The sequence below is a fragment of the Nilaparvata lugens genome, chromosome 1, assembly GCF_014356525.2.
Source record: "Nilaparvata lugens isolate BPH chromosome 1, ASM1435652v1, whole genome shotgun sequence".
Classification (NCBI taxonomy): Eukaryota; Metazoa; Arthropoda; class Insecta; order Hemiptera; family Delphacidae; genus Nilaparvata; species Nilaparvata lugens.
The window spans coordinates 14,635,139-14,656,737 of NC_052504.1; the positions used below are offsets into that span (position 1 = coordinate 14,635,139).

General features: G+C 36.5%; 1 protein-coding gene across 3 annotated transcripts in view; it reads right to left on the reverse strand.

Moving 5' to 3' along the window:
- The window catches only part of LOC111047065 (phosphatidylinositol 3,4,5-trisphosphate 3-phosphatase and dual-specificity protein phosphatase PTEN), a 38,071-nt gene that overhangs the window by 13,786 nt on the left and 2,686 nt on the right, over positions 1-21,599 (reverse strand). For all 3 annotated transcript variants that reach the window (XM_022332735.2, XM_022332734.2, XM_022332733.2), the window contains exons 3-10: positions 19,913-20,042; positions 19,339-19,513; positions 17,409-17,516; positions 16,866-17,010; positions 15,750-15,919; positions 13,924-14,084; positions 13,296-13,416; positions 3,482-3,677 (exon numbers count right to left, since the gene is read on the reverse strand). In XM_022332735.2, the coding sequence (XP_022188427.1) occupies positions 3,482-3,677; positions 13,296-13,416; positions 13,924-14,084; positions 15,750-15,919; positions 16,866-17,010; positions 17,409-17,516; positions 19,339-19,513; positions 19,913-20,042 (1,206 nt within the window). The remainder of the gene's footprint in view (positions 1-3,481; positions 3,678-13,295; positions 13,417-13,923; positions 14,085-15,749; positions 15,920-16,865; positions 17,011-17,408; positions 17,517-19,338; positions 19,514-19,912; positions 20,043-21,599) is intronic.

Genomic DNA, 21,599 nt, shown 5'->3' on the forward strand with positions numbered 1-21,599 from the left:
TGTTAAGCACTTGGTACATTCTATTTTCAAATTCAAGTGGAAACTTTCTAATATTACAATAGAATTAATTCCATTGTCACTGAACTTGTTGGAGGGTACTAGAAACATAGATAAACGCAAAATACTAACTCATGAGATAAGCTAAAAGTGTGCTCTATACATAGGGTTTCAAGAAATGACAGGTGCTTGATATTTAGCCTACTGGAACTTCAAAGCAGTGGACAGATGATAGTGTTGGTGTAGAAAAGAATGAGCTTGCAGATGATTGCACATTATGTTGATGTGCTAAAAAAAGTGCAGTTCTAAACAACTATTGTTCAAATTTTTTGAGAATTCTCGAATATGGGAACAGTAACTTTTTCAAAATACTGCTGCAGAATATAATGATTCCCGAACTTCATAGATGATGATTCAGAAAACGGTAGGTGAATCTCGGTCGACAGGAATCATTCACAGACATATTTTCAGTAAATAATGTGCCGTTCAGGTACATTTGAATTCCACAAATTTTGAATAGCAAAAATTATAGCCTCTGTCGTATAGCTCTGTATAACTGTCGTATAGCCTCTCATCTGTTTATTACATATAACCTTTGATATAACTTCCACATATTTCAACAAGACCTAGACCCAACCTTGAACGTCTCTTGATACTGGGGTCTCCAACATCCCAACTCGATTGGAACCAACGTACCATTTTTTTCCAGGTGAAAATTACGTTTTCACATAGTGATACTTACATTAGAATTTGGTAGATTAATGCCCAATAATTGGAGGACGAAAACAATTAAAATAATGTATTCATATGTTTTGCAATATCCTCAAAGCTTTTCACAAATTCAGTTTACCCTGTACGTTAAAAATGTGACCCTCTGCATTGAAATGCGCCCGGATTTGAAATAAAAATCCTTTCGTTAAGAAGAAGTTTAATCCTACATTTGATTGAAATTATCTTATTTCAACTCTCTAAATTTGAAAAGATTGGTACATACATTTTTGAAATAGGGATTTTTATATCAATTGAAAAAAATCATTTCATTATTAAAATGCCTGATATTATTTTATAAAAATTTGTAAGAGAAAGGTTTAGGCTAAGCTTGTTGTTTCTCTTAATCAATCCCATGATTTGTGAGAATTAAATAAATGAATGAAATAACATTTATTAAATTTAATGAACAATCCTCAATATTACTAGTGAACCGAATAAAGCCATGCAACAGAATTTCAGTGTATTCAGCATATATATTATGAAAATTCAATGCTCAAGTGTATGCAAAATTATATCTAAAACGTTAATCCTATTATATTAAGCGAGCAATTTCTGTATTTATATATCTGTATATTTTTAGATCTGGTTATTTTTATATTTGGCTACAGTATTTTTATATCTGGTTATTTATGTTTTACGGATCTCGAAAACGGCTTTAACCATTTTTACAAAATTTGGAACATAGTAGGTTTATGATATAAAGATTCGATTGCACTAGGTCTCATTCTTTGGAAAACTCGTTGAACGACATTAAAAGGATAATTCATCCTTGAAAAACAGATGGTAATTTCGTCGTCTCTCGATAACAGAAGAAGCGTGTGCATGTGTGGGAGAGAGACAGAATTATTTCCAGCTGTGTAATCATAATCAATAAGCGACAAATTTTATCTAGCTAGACAATTTAATCGATTTGATCAACATAATCTGATTTGTTGACATGACATGATAATCCTCCTAAACTAGAGTATATCATAATTTTCAAAGTTGATCATTATTTGATAATTTCAAGTGATTAGTGAGTGTTATTTTGTTATTCAATTTGGTTTGTATATAATCTAAATTATAATATTTTTTTTGTTTTCAAATGTTTGAACAGAAAATTGAACCTAAATTCAAGTGTATGAAACATAACCTACTTTCTGGACTATTTATAGTGTATAAATCAAAATTCGGGGAAGAAACAGTTTTGGGCTGTGCCTGTTAGTACTTCCCCAATCATTTTAAAGAATTGTGTTCGGTTTATTAGAAGTCAATAAATAAATAACGAGCGAAGCTCGGTACCCCGATATTATTGCTTGAACATCCTAAACAATGAACCCCAGGAACGTATTTGTCACGTATGTTTATTTGACATGAAAATAAATAATTGCACAGAAACTGATATGTTGTTGAGCAAATATTTGATTTAAAAAATATTAAATTAATAAAACTGATACCAAAGTAAATATGAATTCCGAATCACTAGCCGTTCAACAGTAGTTTCATTGAGCCATTCTCAGTAGAACAAACTAATTAATTCTATTATCGATAAGCAATACTGAGCTACAGCAGCATAATACACAAGAGAATAATAAGCATCTCATTCTTGGAGCATTTCTTCAATAGCCAAGATTTAGAAAAAAAATCATATTTCCTTCACTACTTTTCCTATTTTCAGTACTGTACTGCAGTTTTACAATCCCGAAACAAAGCAGCTATCTTTGAAAAGAAAATCTTTTCTAATGGAAGCTAAGAGTTTAAATTTACAAGAAATTCAGATTTCTCTTATTTTCAATTTTGCTTCTAATTTCGATATTGCGATATTCGGAAACGATGAATTAATTCAGATTAACTAACTATAGGCCACCAACTGTATAAAAAAACCTAACATAATAAGAGATGAAATGTTTCAAACGAAACAAAGTCCACACAAAACCAGAAAAGATAACAAAAATGTAATTTTCCAATCAATTGAAATTTTTAATACCCCATAGCTCATTTATTTTGAGATCTAACAATTTTACATATTTTTAGCAGACAGTTAACGCAGCAAGCCAAAGGGAAATGAATCATGAGTAAGATAAGAAAGAGACAGTTTTTCAAGAAAAATCCGTTTCACCAATCAAAGAAAGGAATGATATACAAATAAACAAGCATTAGAGACAGTACATGGAAATGAAGAAACAGAATTGCGCTTTCCACTAAGAAGAAATGATAGAAAATCTAGTCAATTGTATAAACAATTGGCTATATAATATTTTAAAAACTAATGCTATATTTCTAACCATATGGCATGAGTCACTGCCTCCGTAAACAAAGCCATGGTGCATTCTGGTGACGTCAGCACAGGTAGGGCTCCTACACCAATAAAAATTCGTTGATTTCAGCTGATCTATATCAGCTAGTGTTTTTATTGGTGTGGAGCCCTACCTGTGCTGACGTCACACGAATGCACTACGGATTGTTTACGGAGGTAGTGCATGAGTCCGCTAGGTACAAGTACATTTAAAGACTAAGCAAGCGATGTAAATGCATCAAATTGAAATGCAACTCAACTACAGAAAGAGTAAAGAAGAGATGGAAAATAACTGACAATAGTAGTACAAAAAATTATATTAGTGATCAAATTATAAACAATAAATTAACAAAAATGCAGAAGACAGAAAAATGAGTGGTTTGCTCGAGATAGAGAGAGAGAGAGGGGGGAGCTAGCCGCCCTAGAAAAAGAGATTACCTGATTCCCAGCCCTCTTCTTCTTCCTCGTCTTCGTCGTCTGCTGTCGATCCTTCGCTTGATTCGGGCTCTGAGGACTCGGAGGGGGTGCGGTTCTGCAGAGGGGAGGGGGGGAGGTGCTGTTGGTTGTTGATCCAGGGCTCGGTCGACGCCGACACGTCTTCAGTGCAGGGCACGCGGTGCAGCAGTATGCTCACCTGCAATACACATCCACAACCAATATTATTCACCAATTGTATATGGGAGTGATCCGTGGTCTAGTGGATAGAGTGCTTGCTTAGCAGCCTTAGGCGGGATGCACACCGGAGAAACGCGTATCGTGAAAAAAGTTTCAGGAAACGTGAAACGAAAGTTGCTCGCAGTCGACTGATAAGATTAAGCAGGGAACGTTTCTTTTGTATGCATGCGCGAGTGAAACGGATTGCATGAAAAAAGTTTCATGAAAGAGAGCTTCACGAAATGCGTTTCTCCGATGTGCATCCCGCCTAAAGATCCCTGGTTCAAACCCCGCTCATAACAAAAAGTTTTTGAACAGGTCACTGCCGTGTTATCGGATGGACACGTTAAATTGTCGGTCCCGGCTGAAGTATGACAATTGTAAGGCCCATTGACGGCTCAAATGATATATTCAGGCGAGGTGGAACTTCCATCAGGAACTCACCACCAATTAAAGCCATACGAATATTATTATTAGCAATTGTATGAATCAATAATATCAGTGAACGCGTCAGGTACAAAGAAAATATTATTACTATCGATAATTAATTATTCTAATGCCCGGACTAGCCCGGCCGAGCGAGTATTAGTCCCATTAGAGAATATTTCACTATTCACAAAATCTTTACACTGATACTTTTGACTTAGTTATCCGTAAATCAATTTAAATTGGTTGATGAAAATGATGGAAACAGCTTAATATTTCTGTTAAAAGGCTATTTACAGAAGGGTTTATTGAGCATTCTAAAAGAATAAGAAACTACTTGACTGTGGCCTCATAATTTTGGTCAGCCATTTTGGATGCACTTGAAGTGACATCATTTCACATCTCAAACACTCTCAACAGTAAAGTTTGATCAGTCAGATTTTTATTTCATTATTCATTTCATTTTTGTATAATTTATTAGTATCTTTAAATGTGAAATATCTTCTAAAGAGGAGAGATATCTCGGTTTGAGATATCGATATGCAATTTTTCCCACTCATTTTATCTTGAAATCCTGTATAGATGAATGTAATGTATTGACCACCTCCCCATTTAAAAAATGAAGTTAGCTTTAAAATAGCGGATCCAAGATGGATGAACTAAATTTTGAGGCCACAGAATTTTTTTGTTCCAATTGGATCCATTAAACCCACTGTCAACTTTCCTTGTAATAGAAACATCAAGTTGTTTCCATAATTTTCATCAAACTTGTATATTATAGACTTGACTGTGTACCAAGGGGCGAGACCATTTAGCACAAGGCGTTTTTTCAGGCGCCAACCCAATCAGCCAATCGGAGAGCTTCCTGCCCTGCCGACTCTGAAAACGCCTAATATGGTTTCACCCTAAATGACCAAACACAAGATAAGAGTCAAGAGACAAACATTTAAAACGGTATCCAACTGTAACACTACTAATCAGAAATCGGAGGTCATATGCTGAAATTTCTTGCAAAATTAAAAAGCTCACAAATAATGTGAATATGTATTATGTTTTACCTTGAAATTTATTTCAGATCAACTGCTTTTGTTCCGTAAACTGCTCATAGCAGCTGGGATAACACAACTTCGAGGGTACCACTTTGAAACTTTCAAGAGTTTAAATTTATAATTTATTCAATAAACTTATACGGTAATAATTTTTTAATTAGTTACATTATGAAAATAATTCAGTTTCTAACTCGTAACTAGAATAAGAGGGTGATTCAAACAATAACAATAATTCATATTTGATAACTCATATCACTCACATATAAAGGTGCATACAGATATGCGCGCCGCGAACATGAGTAATTCGCTTTTGATCAGCTGACTATATCTGTATTTTTACAGAAACGGTAAGATTTTATTATTATTTATTAAAAACACACAAAACAAGACAAAACAAAAATACAAAGATTTACGAAACAAATAAAACACAATAAAATGTTACAAATATAAAAAAACAATGGGCTTAGTGTTTGGGTGTGTTGGAGAAGAGAAAAAAAAGAGAGGAAGGTACCTAGCCAACTATGGTTTCCCATGTAATAAGCAGGCAAAGAAGAGAAGAGAAGTAATGAGGAAAAAAGATACAGATATATAAAGCTTGGCATCAGCTGATTGAAAGTGAATTGCTCATGTTCGCGGTGCGCATATCTGTACGCACCTTTACAATCGAAACTTAATTTAATTGAAGATACTCAACTTTCTAAGATACTAATACTATGAAGAAGATATAGCATAAGAGGATATCCCATAGTAATGGGCGTTTATGATCCAAATTTCACTGATAACTCAAACCGATAGTCCTAGTAGTTTTATTTAGTGATGCTATGTAACGCTGGTAGTATCTCATACTGTGTCATTCTTACACTCTCACCCGGCCAAAACAGTAATACTAGACAGTATTCGACGGTAATCGGTTGATTCAACAAAAATCGGCTTCAGATTTAGAGCATAAACGAACTGTATCATGGGATATCTTCTTATGCTATCTTTTCTCTATGCTAATATTTTGTGCAATATTCTTTCTACACTTTTTACTTTCCTTGCCCTATTACCATAGGTAAGGAAAGTATTGCTTTCCGAAAAAAATTAAGGTACCCCAATTTCTAAATTTCTATACGTTTCAAGGTCCCCTGAGTCCAAAAAAGTGGTTTTTGGGTATTGGTCTGTATGTATGTGTGTGTGTGTGTGTGTGTGTGTGTGTGTGTGTGTGTGTGTGTGTGTGTGTGTATGCGTCTGTGTACACGATATCTCATCTCCCAATTAACGGAATGACTTGAAATTTGGAACGTAAGGTCCTTACGATATAAGTATCCGACACGAACAATTTCGATCTAATGCAATTCAAAATGGCGGCTAAAATGGCGAAAATGTTGTCAAAAACTGGGTTTTTTGCAATTTTCTCGAAAACGGCTTCAACGATTTTGATCAAATTCATACTGTAATGGAAGCAATTGGAATAGTATTATTGAAATTTGTGAAATTAGAACATAATATTTTATTTGCTGGCTGCCTAGCATAGGCTACGGAAAGCTTGCATTTTTTTCAACCGATGGACGAGGTGAGGATCTTTCTCAGGGTTGGGAACTGCCTAGCTTGCATCCCAGCCTGGGAAAGATAGTTTCCATCCACTCGTCCCATCAACAGTTTCCGGCTCTTCTTCCCCCCTGCCGTAGTCTAGTTTTCCACGTGTAGGCCTAGGAAGAGTCGGACCTGAGACAAAAATTGCATTCTTTCCGTGCACTCTTCTTTTAACGGTTGAAGCGAGCGGAGCGCACTCGGACACAAATTCTTTTCGGAACTGGATCACCCAAATCATCACCTAATGGATTTCTTCGACGTCTACATTATGGGTGAGTCCCAAAATTAACTCTACTCTAATGACACGGGGCGATCGAACTATGTTTAATTATGTTTTTGCACAACGATAGGTTTTTTTTGTTTATTGTAACAGTCCAAATCTCATTCAATGTTTTTTTTTTGTATTGAGCTAGGCAGCCAGAATAGAGCCCAAAATTGATGTAAAATTTGGTAGAGCAAATGCTTAAATATAACAATTTTCATAGAGTAAACCTTAGCTTTATTTAATCACGTCTACACCTTGGTAAAAACAATTCTTTAATATCTTAGCTACCCGAGATATTACAATGGTGGCAGTTCGGTGGGATTTGGCTGCAAGAATGCCAAATGCAAATTATTAGAGAAAATTGTTACTTTTATGTTAATCAGAATTATCAATTTAATTTTAGTTGGCTGCCCACGCAAATTAAATACAGTGAATTGTATTTCGGAAACAAATACATTAGTAACCTAATTATGAAATGATGATATTATAACACGTTATTAGTCTACGATTAAATTGAAGGAAAAAATGTTTTCAAAGAATGCTGTTGCTTGTTGGCGTATTCGTGCGATAGGAGGATTGATGTCCGAACTTTTGAAGAACAAGAATTATCAATGTGGGATTATTTTCTGTGGAAAATAATCAGTGAAGAAATTAATTTATGGGAAAAACTAACTCATAGAAGGATTTTATTGAAATGTGTCTTAGAACAAAAGAATTTGAAAGTTAAGTAAATTATTAAGCCTTGAAAAAGATTTTTTTCAAAATTGTTGGATATATTAGTATTTACATATTTGTTTCATTTATTGCGTTCTGGAATCAATATTTATGATTGCATACGGAATAAATAATTCTGTGAGAGATTCGATAATAAATTTAGTTTATTCACAAGACATTTTATTGTCATTAGAGTATTGTTTCAGTATAGTTCGTTTAAAGGTATAGTAAATTGTAATTTCGCAATGGTTATGAAGCGAATGAAAGAGAAATAACATATTAAATGGTAACAGCATACTATGTTATAATTTATTAGTATGGGCGAGCATAGAGTCGAAAACACTGGCGAAGTAAGGGAGAAACAGCGAGAATACCCGCTTATAGACTGTAGCTTGGAAAAGAACGCGAAGTTCCGAACAAAACAGAGAGAAGAAGAACTAGTTGACGATCTATCTCCGAGAAATAGCACCGAATCTGAATCTACGGATGGACGTACCATGCGAAAAGCCTATAAGATGAAGAAGAAGAAGAGCAGAAAGAAACAACCAATAACGAACGAAAAAGTGTGTGAAAGGAAAACCAAGAGAAGATCACTCAGTGCGCCGGTTGGTTGCGCGGAACAATTTCCCTCGCTGGTTGATAAATTTCCTCCGGCCAGCGCTCGGGAGTTTCCCTCCAGCGGTAAGAAATTTCCCTTCGCTTCCTCGGTAGCTGAGGATGAGATGATGAGACCACCTTCTTGCGCTCGCTAGCGATAGCGGCCGCGACAATGACAGCGTTCGACGTCACCACCTCTCGCGGTGCCCAATAGAGCTGTATGACATCCTACCCCTAGACGGAGCATGCTCTACAGCAGAGTTGGAGAGCCTAACTGTGATGTCATCTGGAGTTGTAAGAAGTGCTGTCTGCTAGCAACATCATCGCCTTGCATGCTGATAAGAGGATCCTTCACACGTGCGGTACAAGCAGGATTTTATTTTATCTAATTCAGAGAGATGTTCCCAGATCCCCACTTGCAACGAGAAGTCAGAGAAGGTCGGCAACCTGACCAATAAATTCGGGTAAAAAGTTTCTGGATCGAGTAGGAAATTCTTTGCTGCAGAGTTGTTTGGCTCTGGGTTAGCTGATTGCCACAAGAAGTGTGATGAAGAGATATGAAGAAGTAGAAAATTTTAGTAGAATTTTTTTTTGTAATTATGTTGATATGAAGAAAAAACAAGGATAGTAGTATTTTGGCAATGCTGTTGGTAATTGGTTATTGGAACGCTTTTGGTGAATTTTAATGATGTAAAGTGTTTAGTTTAACCAGAGACAAGAATAATATAGTTATCCTTATCTTATCCTTCATCTATGGTTCAACTAAAGCAGTAGACTTTTTAGGGTATAGTTGTCATGTGATCAAGATTGTAATAGTTCTATCTTGTATGTTACTGTATATCATTTGGGATGGAGTCCAACGAAGTACAGAAGGTATCAAATTAATGACAATGCCAAGATGAGAAGAATATTTCTATCTCTCGACCTAGAGTAACAGAGATAAGTAGTCGACTGTCAGAAGCAACATTGTTTGGTGCCCCAAGGAAGTCACACATGAGATGTGTGCACAGGTAACTGCCTAGGGTGTGCAGGTTACAACATGCATTAGGGTATGCATGAGAAAATCAGGAGCAAGTGAAGGTGTCACTAGCTCAAATATGAGACTCATCAGCATGTGGCTGAGAGGAAGCACAGCTGTCTGGAACTGCAGAAGCATGGCTGTCTGGCAGGGAGGAAGCGAGACTTGTCTGGAACTGCAGACATGGAGGTCTGGCAGGGAAGAAGCACGGCTGTCTGGAACTGTAGAAGCATGGCTATCTGGCAGGGAGGAAGTGTGTCTGTCCTAAAGCATAGCTGAGTCGAGTATTGTTTGGTAGAGGTTCGAGCAATTCTTGGTGGGAAGGTGTAAGCCTACAAGGACTTTGTTGAGGATCACATGCTGCTATACCCAGTTGTTGAAGTTTTATTGAAAATTCAGAGGATCCAAATTGTTTGTTGTTGATTAATTTTGTTTGTGATGTGTATGGAGCCTTTTGTAATCAGCTACAATATCTAGTAATTGAGATTCATGTGAGTTTAGGTTAAGAATTTATTGTTCAGTTGTTGTTTGAAATATTCATATTCAATGGAGAGCCATTGACAGTTGGTGTATTTTGTTCTCTGGATGTTTTGATTACAAATCGTATTGGTTAATATTAGAAGGATAAGATTAATTGTGTTGGTTTAGTATTAAGTTGCTGTAAATAACTGGGCTGAGGAATGCAACTATTGAGTGGCAAGAAAAGGGTATCAGGGTCAGATATCTAACACTGCAAGGACACTGTACAGATGAGTTTACTAACAGAACATGAACCCGTTCCAAGACTGGACACAGCTGTTTCATCAGTTGCAGGTGCTATCAGCCTATCATGTGGAGAGATCATCAATCCACAAGGAGTATGGTTCCAGAAAAAAGCAGATGTCCTTATGACAGGTGACTATTGGAGGATCCTGGTAGTTATCAATATCACTGAAATCAGTCACGAACTCTCTCAACTACACGATCAGACCCAAGAAATGCAGAATGCCATCACCACTGCTTCAGAAAAAATGCCTGCACTACACATTCAAAAGCAAGCCTTCAGCAGCATCAGCGATATGCAGGATGGCATCTCTGACTCCATTCGAACCCTGATGGATCTTCTCTACCAAGGAAGGGGAAGAAGGGGGCTGATCAATGCAGGAGGAAAACTTCTTCGTGTAATCTTTGGAGTAGCAGAAGATGAGGATCTGCAGTCAGTGAAACACAGCGAGGAAGCACTCCAAACTCAAACTGCAGGACTCATTCATGTGGAGAAGGATCACTTGACCCTGACCCGACATTTAAGTCGCAGAGTGGCAGAAAACAGTAGAGAGCTGGTTGAAATTGCAAGGGAATGTTCAAGGAACACTATTGAGATAGTCTCTGCAATAAAGAAACTTAACCAAAAGGTGGTTAAGATCGAAGAACTTTTGAATGCCTATATTAACACATCCTCAGCCCTACAGAATTTAAGATTAGCAAGTAATAATGCATTGTTAGATTTAAGAAAACTGATAACAATTATTAATGAAGTGTTATATGGTGGGTTAAGTATCAATTTATTGTCTCCTGTTGAGTTAAGTAATATTCTGGAAAAAGTTCGATCAAGCCTGTCAGATGGGTTGGAGTTGCCATTTGGGACGAACCCCACTAGTGCTTATCTGTACTACAATATCATGAGAGTGCATGCTGTATCCGTTGGTGGCTTGATAAAACTGATTGTGACGGTGCCATTAATGTCTCCTGGACGGAGATTTGAACTTTTCCAGGCTTTTGAATTGCCAGTTCGTGACAACCAGACCCAGCTGATGGCACAATACCAGCTGAAGCCTGCCCACCGCTTGCTGATGACACCTGATCGGGCTCGGTTTGCAGTCATCCACCAACAACAACTGGAGCAGTGTGAAGCGGGGCCATTGACTGTATGCTCCGTGATGACTCCAGTCTACAGCCGACATCATCCATCCTGCCTGAGCGCACTGTTCCTGAATGACCTTGCTGTAGCTCAACAACAGTGTCAGCTGACTGTGCTTGCCGCCGACCCAGCAGACACTTGGGTCTGGAATGATCAAGATGACACCTGGATTTACAGTGTAGCATCCAAGCGGCAGGTTGTCTCGCAATGTCAGCAGGGCAACCAGATCATTGTACATGAGTTGACACTCCATGGAACTGGACACATGAAGGCAACACCTGGCTGCACCTTGAGTACGTCCCACTACCAGATCCTACCATCAGCTCGTGCCAGAGGGCACCTCAATCTTCAGAAGCACTTGGCACTCCTTAGTGTGCCTCCTGCTCTCATGCTGACTATCCCAGGCATGACTAGAGAGCGGATACTGGAGGGCATCCACCATCATCAGACCGAGGGTCGCCTGCAACCTGGTGAACTTGGGGTAGACGAGGTGTCCATTGACCAGCTGCTACACCATCTGACATCCCTGGAAGAACAACCCAATGCTGAGGGGTGGAGCTGGTGGCTCACCTCAGCACTCGCCTTTGGAGCCACCCTTGCTGCTGTCGCTGCGCTGGCTGCAGGGTTGATCTGGGACCGCCACCGTCACTCAGCCCAGAGCAAGGATGCTTTGGTATCAGCAGAGCAGCCCTCTACAATGGATGTTGCAGAGGACTCTACACCACCCACCCAGGATCCTGAGGAGCCGCGGGAATCCTAGTGCGCCCTTTTTCTAGGGAGGGGGTGATGTAATGGGAGCAATTGAAATAGTATTATTGAAATTTGTGAAATTAGAACATAATATTTTATTTGCTGGCTGCCTAGCATAGGCTACGGAAAGCTTGCATTTTTTCAACCGATGGACGAGGTGAGGATCTTTCTCAGGGTTGGGAACTGCCTAGCTTGCATCCCAGCCTGGGAAAGATAGTTTCCATCCACTCGTCCCATCAACAGTTTCCGGCTCTTCTTCCCCCCTGCCGTAGTCTAGTTTTCCACGTGTAGGCCTAGGAAGAGTCGGACCTGAGACAAAAATTGCATTCTTTCCGTGGACTCTTTTTTTAACGGTTGACGCGAGCGGAGCGCACTCGGACACAAATTCTTTTCGGGACTGGATCACCCAAATCATCACCTAATGGATTTCTTCGACGTCTACATTATGGGTGAGTCCCAAAATTAACTCTACTCTAATGACACGGGGCGATCGAACTATGTTTAATTATGTTTTTGCACAACGATAGGTTTTTTTTGTTTATTGTAACAGTCCAAATCTCATTCAATGTTTTTTTTTGTATTGAGCTAGGCAGCCAGAATAGAGCCCAAAATTGATGTAAAATTTGGTAGAGCAAATGCTTAAATATAACAATTTTCATAGAGTAAACCTTAGCTTTATTTAATCACGTCTACACCTTGGTAAAAACAATTCTTTAATATCTTAGCTACCCGAGAAATTACAATACCTAAAAAAGTCATTGATACGCTCTATCAACTACCACAAGTCCCATATCTGTAAAAATTTCAGGAGCTGCACCTTATCTATGCAAAGTTTAATTCAGATTACCAATTATCAGGCTTCAGATACAGTTTAAACAAAAAATTCAAGTGGAAAAGATTTATCATGAAAATCTCTACAATTAATGTTTAGTAACATTTTCACCTAAAATTGAAAATAAGCTCGAAATTAGAGAAAATAAGATTATTCAATTGCAAACTGTTGGCAACTGTTGATTCTATTAAATCATTCACTATGAAGAGATAGCAGACTTCGTGTGTCTGCAGCGTTATTGTCCTGTCACCAGCTGGCTTAGATCTTTAAGTAGTAGTCTTGAGTTGCGCGGGAACATTGGCGTCAGGTGATCAATTTTCATAACGGCAAGGAAAGTTGTGTGAGTGCGCCACACCAGATTTTTATATTTGATATAAGAAGCCACAGATTTTTAACGAAAGAAATATGTAACGTTTGATAATACAAATCATGAATCATCTGGAATAAATTGCAATCAGTGAACAGTGAACCGTACCTTAAGATCGGGACTGAATAATTTATTAGCCTTGTCTTTGTGTGCGCCATCCAAGTCCCATTTTCCTATCCTTAGGATGAGTGACTTAGATACATTTCCTAAAGTTACAAGAGATCCGGCCCTGCAAATAAAATGGATTGAATAAATCAAAAGTAATTTATAGAAAAGGTAAGGAATTCATACTTTTTATTTAGAATTAGCAAATAGATTAGTAGCAATATTATTCACCTGTAATAGCATAGCCACCTCTAATACAGTATTAGAGGTGGCTATGGTAATAGTAATTGCCTTGACCTTCTAAAAGCTACAATTATTTTTCAATATTCTTACAAAAAGCCATTCAACCCTCAAGAAAGTAATAAAAGGAATATTCAAGGCGATTTTTATCATTGATTGAACAGGGTTATACGATAACTCACTTATCTTACTCTTTTGAAGCAACGAATAGGTTTGCAATAATAACAACGTTGAATAATAACAAAATGAATAGGAATCACAAACTATTTAAATAAAATATATGTACACTATTTTAATCTAGAAAAGTTATAAAACAAAATAGTATTTTCTTTCAAATAGTTCTTGTAATTTTTCATAACTTCAGCGATTTGATTGGAATTTTATAACTTACCTTGGTTTATTCAAGGGTGGTTGTTGTGTACTATTTGAGTGTTCATCATAACTAAGTGCTCTACTGGCTCTTTCAGGCAACTCACAATTTCCATTTTCAAAATGATCAGGTACTTCGTCTCGAACAAAAAATGTGTTGAACCAAAAATGGAAAAGTTTCTCCTAGAGAAAAAGAAAGATCAAGGTATGAATTTATGATCAATTTCATGAGAAATAATTATGTGAAAGATTACTTGAAAATAATTTATCAAAGCTCATTAACAAATTAGTGAGTCAATTTAACTAATTCAACTATAATTGAAATTGATATCAGTTTTAAAAAACGAATTTCAATATTTTCAGTCAACATGAAAATGTGACCGGTGTGGTCACGAAACCTTGGTTGTGTACTTAATAAAACAGTGTAGAATTTGACAACATATTTGTGTTTTTATTGAATTTCAATATAAATATTATGATGGTGGAGACTCATTCCACCACAAATACTCTTATGATATAGCACATACTCTGTATAGAAATCTGCCTGAAAATCTACGTAATACCGAAAGTAAATCCAATTATATTTATAAAAAAATTGTTAATGATTGGTTAAAGGAGATTGGGAGAACGAATATAGAAGAGATAATTCATTCATTGTATAGATATAGCAAATGTCGTGTAATGATGGTCCAAGTTTAACTCTGAATCTTTACATCTTTTATACTTTAAATCCTTAAAACTTTAAATCTTTTCCTATATTAATTTCTGATGGATGCAAGGAGGACAATCCAACGTTAGCCAATTATCGACAAGACCCTCTTCCACACACAAGGCTTTGCCTTTGTGGAGAGTTTTCAAGAAGTTTATTAAAAAAATAATGTTGTATTTTCTGTAACTACGATATATTGCAGTTAGATTTAGTTATAACGATTAATTATTTAATTTCATCTGTAAGTTTTATTTATGGTTATTTGTTTGCAGAAGATGTAACCATAGAGAAACAATAGCATAAGTAGATATCCCATGGTATAGGGCGTTTATGTCGTAACTTTTACTGTTATCTCAAACCGATTACTGTTGATTATTGTCGAATTTTACTGTTCTGTTGGGGTGAGAGTGTATGAACGGCACAATATGAGAGACTACACACAGCTTCACGGGAAAGAATTACATGAACTAGCGGCTTGAGATAACAGTAAAAGTTGCGACATAAACGCCCTATACCATGGGATATCTACTTATGCTATTGTTTCTCTGATGTAACGTTGTATGATTTTAATTTTTTTGTACCCTGTTATCATGGATAATAAAAACCAATTTGATTTGATTTTGATTGTCATTATTCTATCACTGATTTTTTTAGAAAAAATCTATATTATCAACTTATGCAACAAAAAATACTAGAAACCATTTTACTACTTCTAATAGTTCCGTAAGTTAATAATTGAGAAAGTGGGCTGAACTTAAACTTCAAAGAAATAAGCAAACAATATATTTTTCGTTCGAGTTTTCTTGGATATGTATGAAATAGAGCTGTTGTTCACTTGTACGATGTCCCGAGTTAGACCCCAAGTGTGGCCAAGAGATTTTTCTTCAGCCACCCCGAGTATGAGATGGAAACACCTGACTGCCTAAACAAAAGTTGATAATACCAAAGACCCTAAACTCATTCAGATGCCACTCCAAAAAACTGAACGCGCAGTAAACCAACAATGCACTAAACCTGAACGAGCTAGATAGCATGATAGTATTACTATTTACGGAACTTCAAATCAATATTAATTTTTAAACTTAAATTCGATGCGTAAAAAAGGGGTTTTAATAAATCATGTAGAAACTAGTACGTACCTTCCGCATACTCATCATTTTTGGCTCTTTAAAAAATTCAAGTTTAACATCACCACAAACTTTAACGCACTTATCTAAACGAAAACTGAAGTCTGTAGACCCCTTTTTCACTTCAAGTACTTCTGAGCTATATACTTTTATCGATCCTTCATATATTGCAAACATCAAATCTGAAAAAACAAGTTACGTTTTAATGATAGTCAGTTCAAATATTGAAGGAAGTTGAAATTATTAACCTATTGATATCAGATATTCTGAAATTAGTATTATTTTATTGTTTAGAGGTTACAAAGATCTCTGATATTTTCCGACAATTTCCACAAAGGCGGTAGTGTTCAGTATCACACTAAAAGAGATCAATTATTAGATACCTCATCACGTCCAATAATCCTAATGCGGTCTATGAACAGTTTTTGGGCACATACCGCAAAATTATCAGATTTCCTAATAGAATAATTCAATCATTAGGAAAGTTCTAATAATAACAAAGCTGAACTATAAACGGAACAAATCTTTGAGCAATAGCATAACTATTTCTGTATAAGTATTAAACCCCCGAAAGAATTTTTCTCCATGGTTTTATATGTATTTTGGGGTACTTAATTCGAATCTGAAATTTTCTGCATTCCAGTATGCTTTATCCCTAAAAACCCCAAAATTTTAGATTTTTTTTCAACTCTTCCATTTTATCTCCAAAACCTCACGGTTTGGAGATTCTCTTAAGCATTGAGAATGCTTAGATTCTCTAAAGCATTCTCTGCATATTTGGAGATTGATATCGAAGATATTGTAATAAAAACTATGTGAAGTAATATCGTGAATTCAATTCAATCGACAGAATATTGTAGCAAGGAACTTTGATCTTTGGTTGTTATACAACACTGTGATCTTTGAATGCGTCACGGGCTCATCAAAAAACACTCTACTTAGTAAGTAAAGTCACATGATCAGCAATGTATGCTATCAATTATCACTTATTGTACAATTGGAAAATTGATAAGAAAATGGTAGAAAATAGTACAAGGAAATAGGCAAGGTACAATTTTGTGAAAGGAAAAAGGGGGGTGGGAGAAGGTTTGCGGTGCATTGAAGATGAGCAGTAGCAACTGTACTCACTTCCTTGGCATCCGTTGAAGAATGCGGGCAAAGGCTCCAGCCTTATTTCCCTAATAAGAAGCGTTACAGGTGTGTAGTCAAGATTCTCTTGAATAAGGTCGGAATAGTAGCCAACGTACCTTCGCTGGCTTGGTATCGTAACACCCTGCAAACATTCACAATCCACTTCAATTATAGGCTCGAGAAATAAATTTGGAAGTGGATGATATTCAGCAAATATAAAATGGGGAAACAGTTTGGAAATAACGATGAAAAAAAAGAGCGTCGACAATAAATGGAAGAATCAAAAAGGAGAAGTGATGAGGGAAAGAGGAAGGAATGATAAGGTAGAGGAGACGGGGAAAAAAGGGAAACGGAGTGTTGGGAGAAAATACTCTATTCTTTCTTTTCCGACTACTGTATTGTTTACTCTATCCAATAAATGAATAAAATAGTACACAAATGCTCATGCGTGATAAAATTTGAGCAATAAATGTTTCTTTTTTTCACGGAAATATTCTGTTTAGAATGTATGACATTGATGAATAAACGTTCATTATTTACCTTTCGGTCCGTTGTCCTTTTCTGGCCATAGAAATTCAAAGCATCACATGCTGATGAGAACAGCCTGCTATGCAGCATATAACAACACACCATAACACCCGTTCTACCCTGAAATACAATAATTATTATCTTATCAGAAACCTATTTTAATTCAAAATACAGAAAGTATTCAATATTTACAAGGTTTTTAATCTAGTCTTGTGTTCAAAAGCCATTGTTCTTCTACTATGTTTAGATATCCTCAAATAATATAAATGAATAAAGAAGTTGATTGCCATCAACCTAGTGCGAGCCACATCCTGTATTTTGATTGGCCGGTTTCACACACATCGATTTCTCGGCGACCGGAAACGGCCAACAATCGTTGAAGCCTTTCGCACTTAACGACACTGTTACGATTGCTGTAATTTTATTTTAGTACACGGCAGGGCTTTGACTGGTCACTATATATTTAGGCTGGTCACTAACGTAACGTTTCACATTTCCAATACTTTTGTTGGACAGTGCAAACCTATCAAGGATGAACTGGGTGAAATGTTCGTTTTTAATAAGTCATTTGACCTAGCATTACAACAATATAGCAGCATTTCGCCAAATAGGCCTATTCTTAAATATAAATACTTATTATTTGATTGTTTTTTCCTCTGTAGGTAGCTACTTTGATATGAATATGAATTTTAAATGCTATACTGATCACTGACTTACTTGAGACCTGTTACTCAATAATCTCTTCATACAAATATTCAAATTCACCCTGGAAAATGGCTTGTCATAGTACTACCTCACTGATTATAAAAAATACCATCGTGTATGAACCAATAATAATACTGTAAAAGTAATACCAAAGAGGAAAGATAGCATAAGAAGATATCCCTTGGTATAAGGCGTTTATGTTTCAAATTTCACTGTTAACTCAAGCCAATAGTCTTCTTCTTCCTTCATTCAAGGTTTAGGCTCTTGCCTGTTCCGACTCACAACAGTACATTGTAATCTAACATTATACAGCAAATCTAAAATTAAAATTTATTTTTTTTACATTATACAGTAATACTATAATGGAATTAAACATTTTTTAGCAGCTATTACATATTTTGTATTCTATTGCCATCTTTTCCGAGGTCCACCGTTATCTCTTTTCCCTTTCGGGTGGTAGTTCAGAATCTTCAAGGGTATCCTTTCTGCTGACATTCTGTTGACATGCTCTCTCCATTGGTTGCGATAGTTACCAATAGCCCACTCCTATAGGTGGGGGGGGGGTTGTTAGGAGCCAAAAAGATGGACTCTTACAATGAGAAGAATAAAATGACTAGAATATACAAACAGTATCCCCTGCTTGATTGTAAGAGGCGACTAAAAGGGGCCCTCCATCTTACAAAGCAATTCTTCCTCAACTACTTCTTCTACTTGTTCATGCTTTGGAAGTCTTTATTACTCTTCTAGTTGACACTGTTTCTACTGACTCAGCTGAGTGTCATTCTCTTTTCCCTCTCCAATCGACTTTCTCTATCCGATCTTTCTGGTCAATCATCTTCTTTTTTTGTCCCAAACACTTTCCTTTATCACGGGTAGACGACGCTCGTAGATGTAGATGTAGGCGCAGCAAGGTAACAGCCCCACCGCGGCCAGTGGATACCTCAAATTACTGACAAACTCACAAAACAGCCTCGGAGCCGATAGTACAAGTTGTTATTTTTCGTGAAGCTATGTGAAGCTGGTAGTCTCTCATACTGTGACGTTCTAAACAGTACCAGTTCAAAACAGTAATAATGGACATTAATTGGCTTGAGTTAACAAAAATCGGCTGGAAATTTTCAACATAATCGACCTATACCATGTGATATCTGCTTAGGCTATCCTTTCTCTATGGTATTATGTATTTCTTAGTTTGAAGATTTTATTGTCTGTAGCAGGAATGTAGAACAAATATTACCTTTCCAGCTTTACAATGCACAGCCGCAACATTTCTGGGGTCTTCCGAAAGCCACTTTTCCACATCATCACAAAATGGCTTGATCACCTCAATCTTGGGCGGATTGTGGTCATCGAATGGATAATGCGCCACTCTCTGCTTGAACTTGTTTGTATCGTAAGAACGCTCAGAACACCTGCAAGTGTAAATTCACAATTTATTTCATTAAATAACTAGATGAGGAAGAATTTTATTGTCGTGGGAAAGATTCAGTGTTATGTGCAACAACGATTCAGTCAAATGTCGGCAAAGTCTAAATAACAAATAGCTTACAATCAGAATTATTTATACATTTATCAACGACTTTGCACTTCTACTCAATGCTTAAAAAACAGTTATGACAATTCTAAAAATGCAGTCTTTCATTAACAAATGCAATTGAATTCACATACCAATTCAAAGATTTTCATTTACCAATATTGTATTAATTTTTCATCAGAATCACCAGGATACTTGAAAATTATCAATGTAATTTTTCCAGAAATAGAAATTTATTATTTTGTCATGTTAGAGTAGTTTTTCAAATTCAACTTACAAGTTGTATATTTTGTAATGGCCTTCGTGCTTCGATTCCAGGAACTTTGCTACATCATCGATGTGGTTCCGATAAACCCCTTCCAACCTTTCCGCGGGAAATCCCATAGCAATCAGATTGCCCTGTATGTCTGTACCATTCGATTAAAGAAAATTCATTGCAATTACATATACTAGAACTATCAAAAGTCTTTGAATAGATAATAAGTTATAAACAAATAAAATAAAATAATCATGATAAAATCACTTTACTTATATGTGCTACTTTATTCAAATTAATAAAAACAATATAAAACTTGTAGTACCCTTTTATTAAAACATTAAACATTAGTCGTTAAAATGATTTGATGAAAGGGTACTAGGTTACAAGTTTTATATTGTTTTTAATCATGATGAATGTAACAAAAGCCTATAAGTTATTGAATAAAGCCCTAGTTCCAGATGGTCTAGCAGAAGAGCTATTCAAATTTGGTAGAGGTATTCTCGAGGTATACAGTGAGCCGCTTGGTTATTTCAGGAGTTGAAAGGGAGATGTAGATGAATATAAGACAGGGAGATGTCTAAACACATTAACGACTAGTGTAACTGTTCGCTGCCAGGAGTCACAGTGTTCGGTAACCGTCATCACAAAGGACGTTACATTCAAATAACTGACAGGATAGAACGGGAAAAAACAGTTTCCTACGCATGCGCAATACGGTAATGACTGAGACGGAAAGTGGTTTGTTAAACATATGGTTCAATGCAAACAGAAGTGGCGAGGCGATACGCCACTTCTGTTCGGCGTTTGGCATTATGATCATTGAACCATTAATGTTTATATGAGAGTGCCAAAAAGTCAGTGCCTAAGCCACCACCAAGTCACCTCAGTGTGAATTTGACCTTAAAAATCCAAACTATCAAATTTTACTTCTTCAAGTGTCAGTAAGCACTTGTAGTAGCATCTACTCATACCGGGTGATTCAAAAGGACTTTACAACTTTGAAAATTCATATAAATCTTATTAAACAAGGTACAGAGTTGATTTTGGTGTTGTTTTAAAGGAAAACACTTCAAGTTTTTTTTACCTTAAACTAAAGATGTTCTATGTGACTTCTGTTGGTTATCCTGCAGACATCCCGTCAATAGTTGATTTCTTCCCAGACTTGCACTAGCATTTCAGGTGTAACTTGCTCAACAGCAGCGCAAATCCTTCATCTAAGTTCAGGTAGAGTGGCTGGCAAAGGGGGTACGTACAACATATCTTTTATGAAGCCCCACAAGAAAAAGTCAAGCGGTGTTAGGTCTGGGGAACGAGGGGCCATGCAATTGGCACATTACGGCCAATCCACTGATTTCTGGGAAGAAACCGACTATCGATGGGATGTCTTTAGGATAACCTACGGAAGTCACATAGAACATTTTTAGTTGGAGGTAAAAAAACTTGAAGTATTTTCGTTTAAAACAACACCGAAAGAAGCTGTGTACCTTGTTTAATAAGATTTATATAAATTTTCAAAGTTGTAAAGTCCTTTTTGAAACACCCGGTATATTTGCCACTTTGAATAGAAAAGTTTGATCTTTCAGATTTTCATTTAAAAAAAAAAAAAACCGGGATGGCTTTGAACACCGGGGTGAGTTTGAACAAAAGATCAGCTCTTTCATAATCGTTTGATATCAGACAAATGGTTAGACATATGAAGTCGATC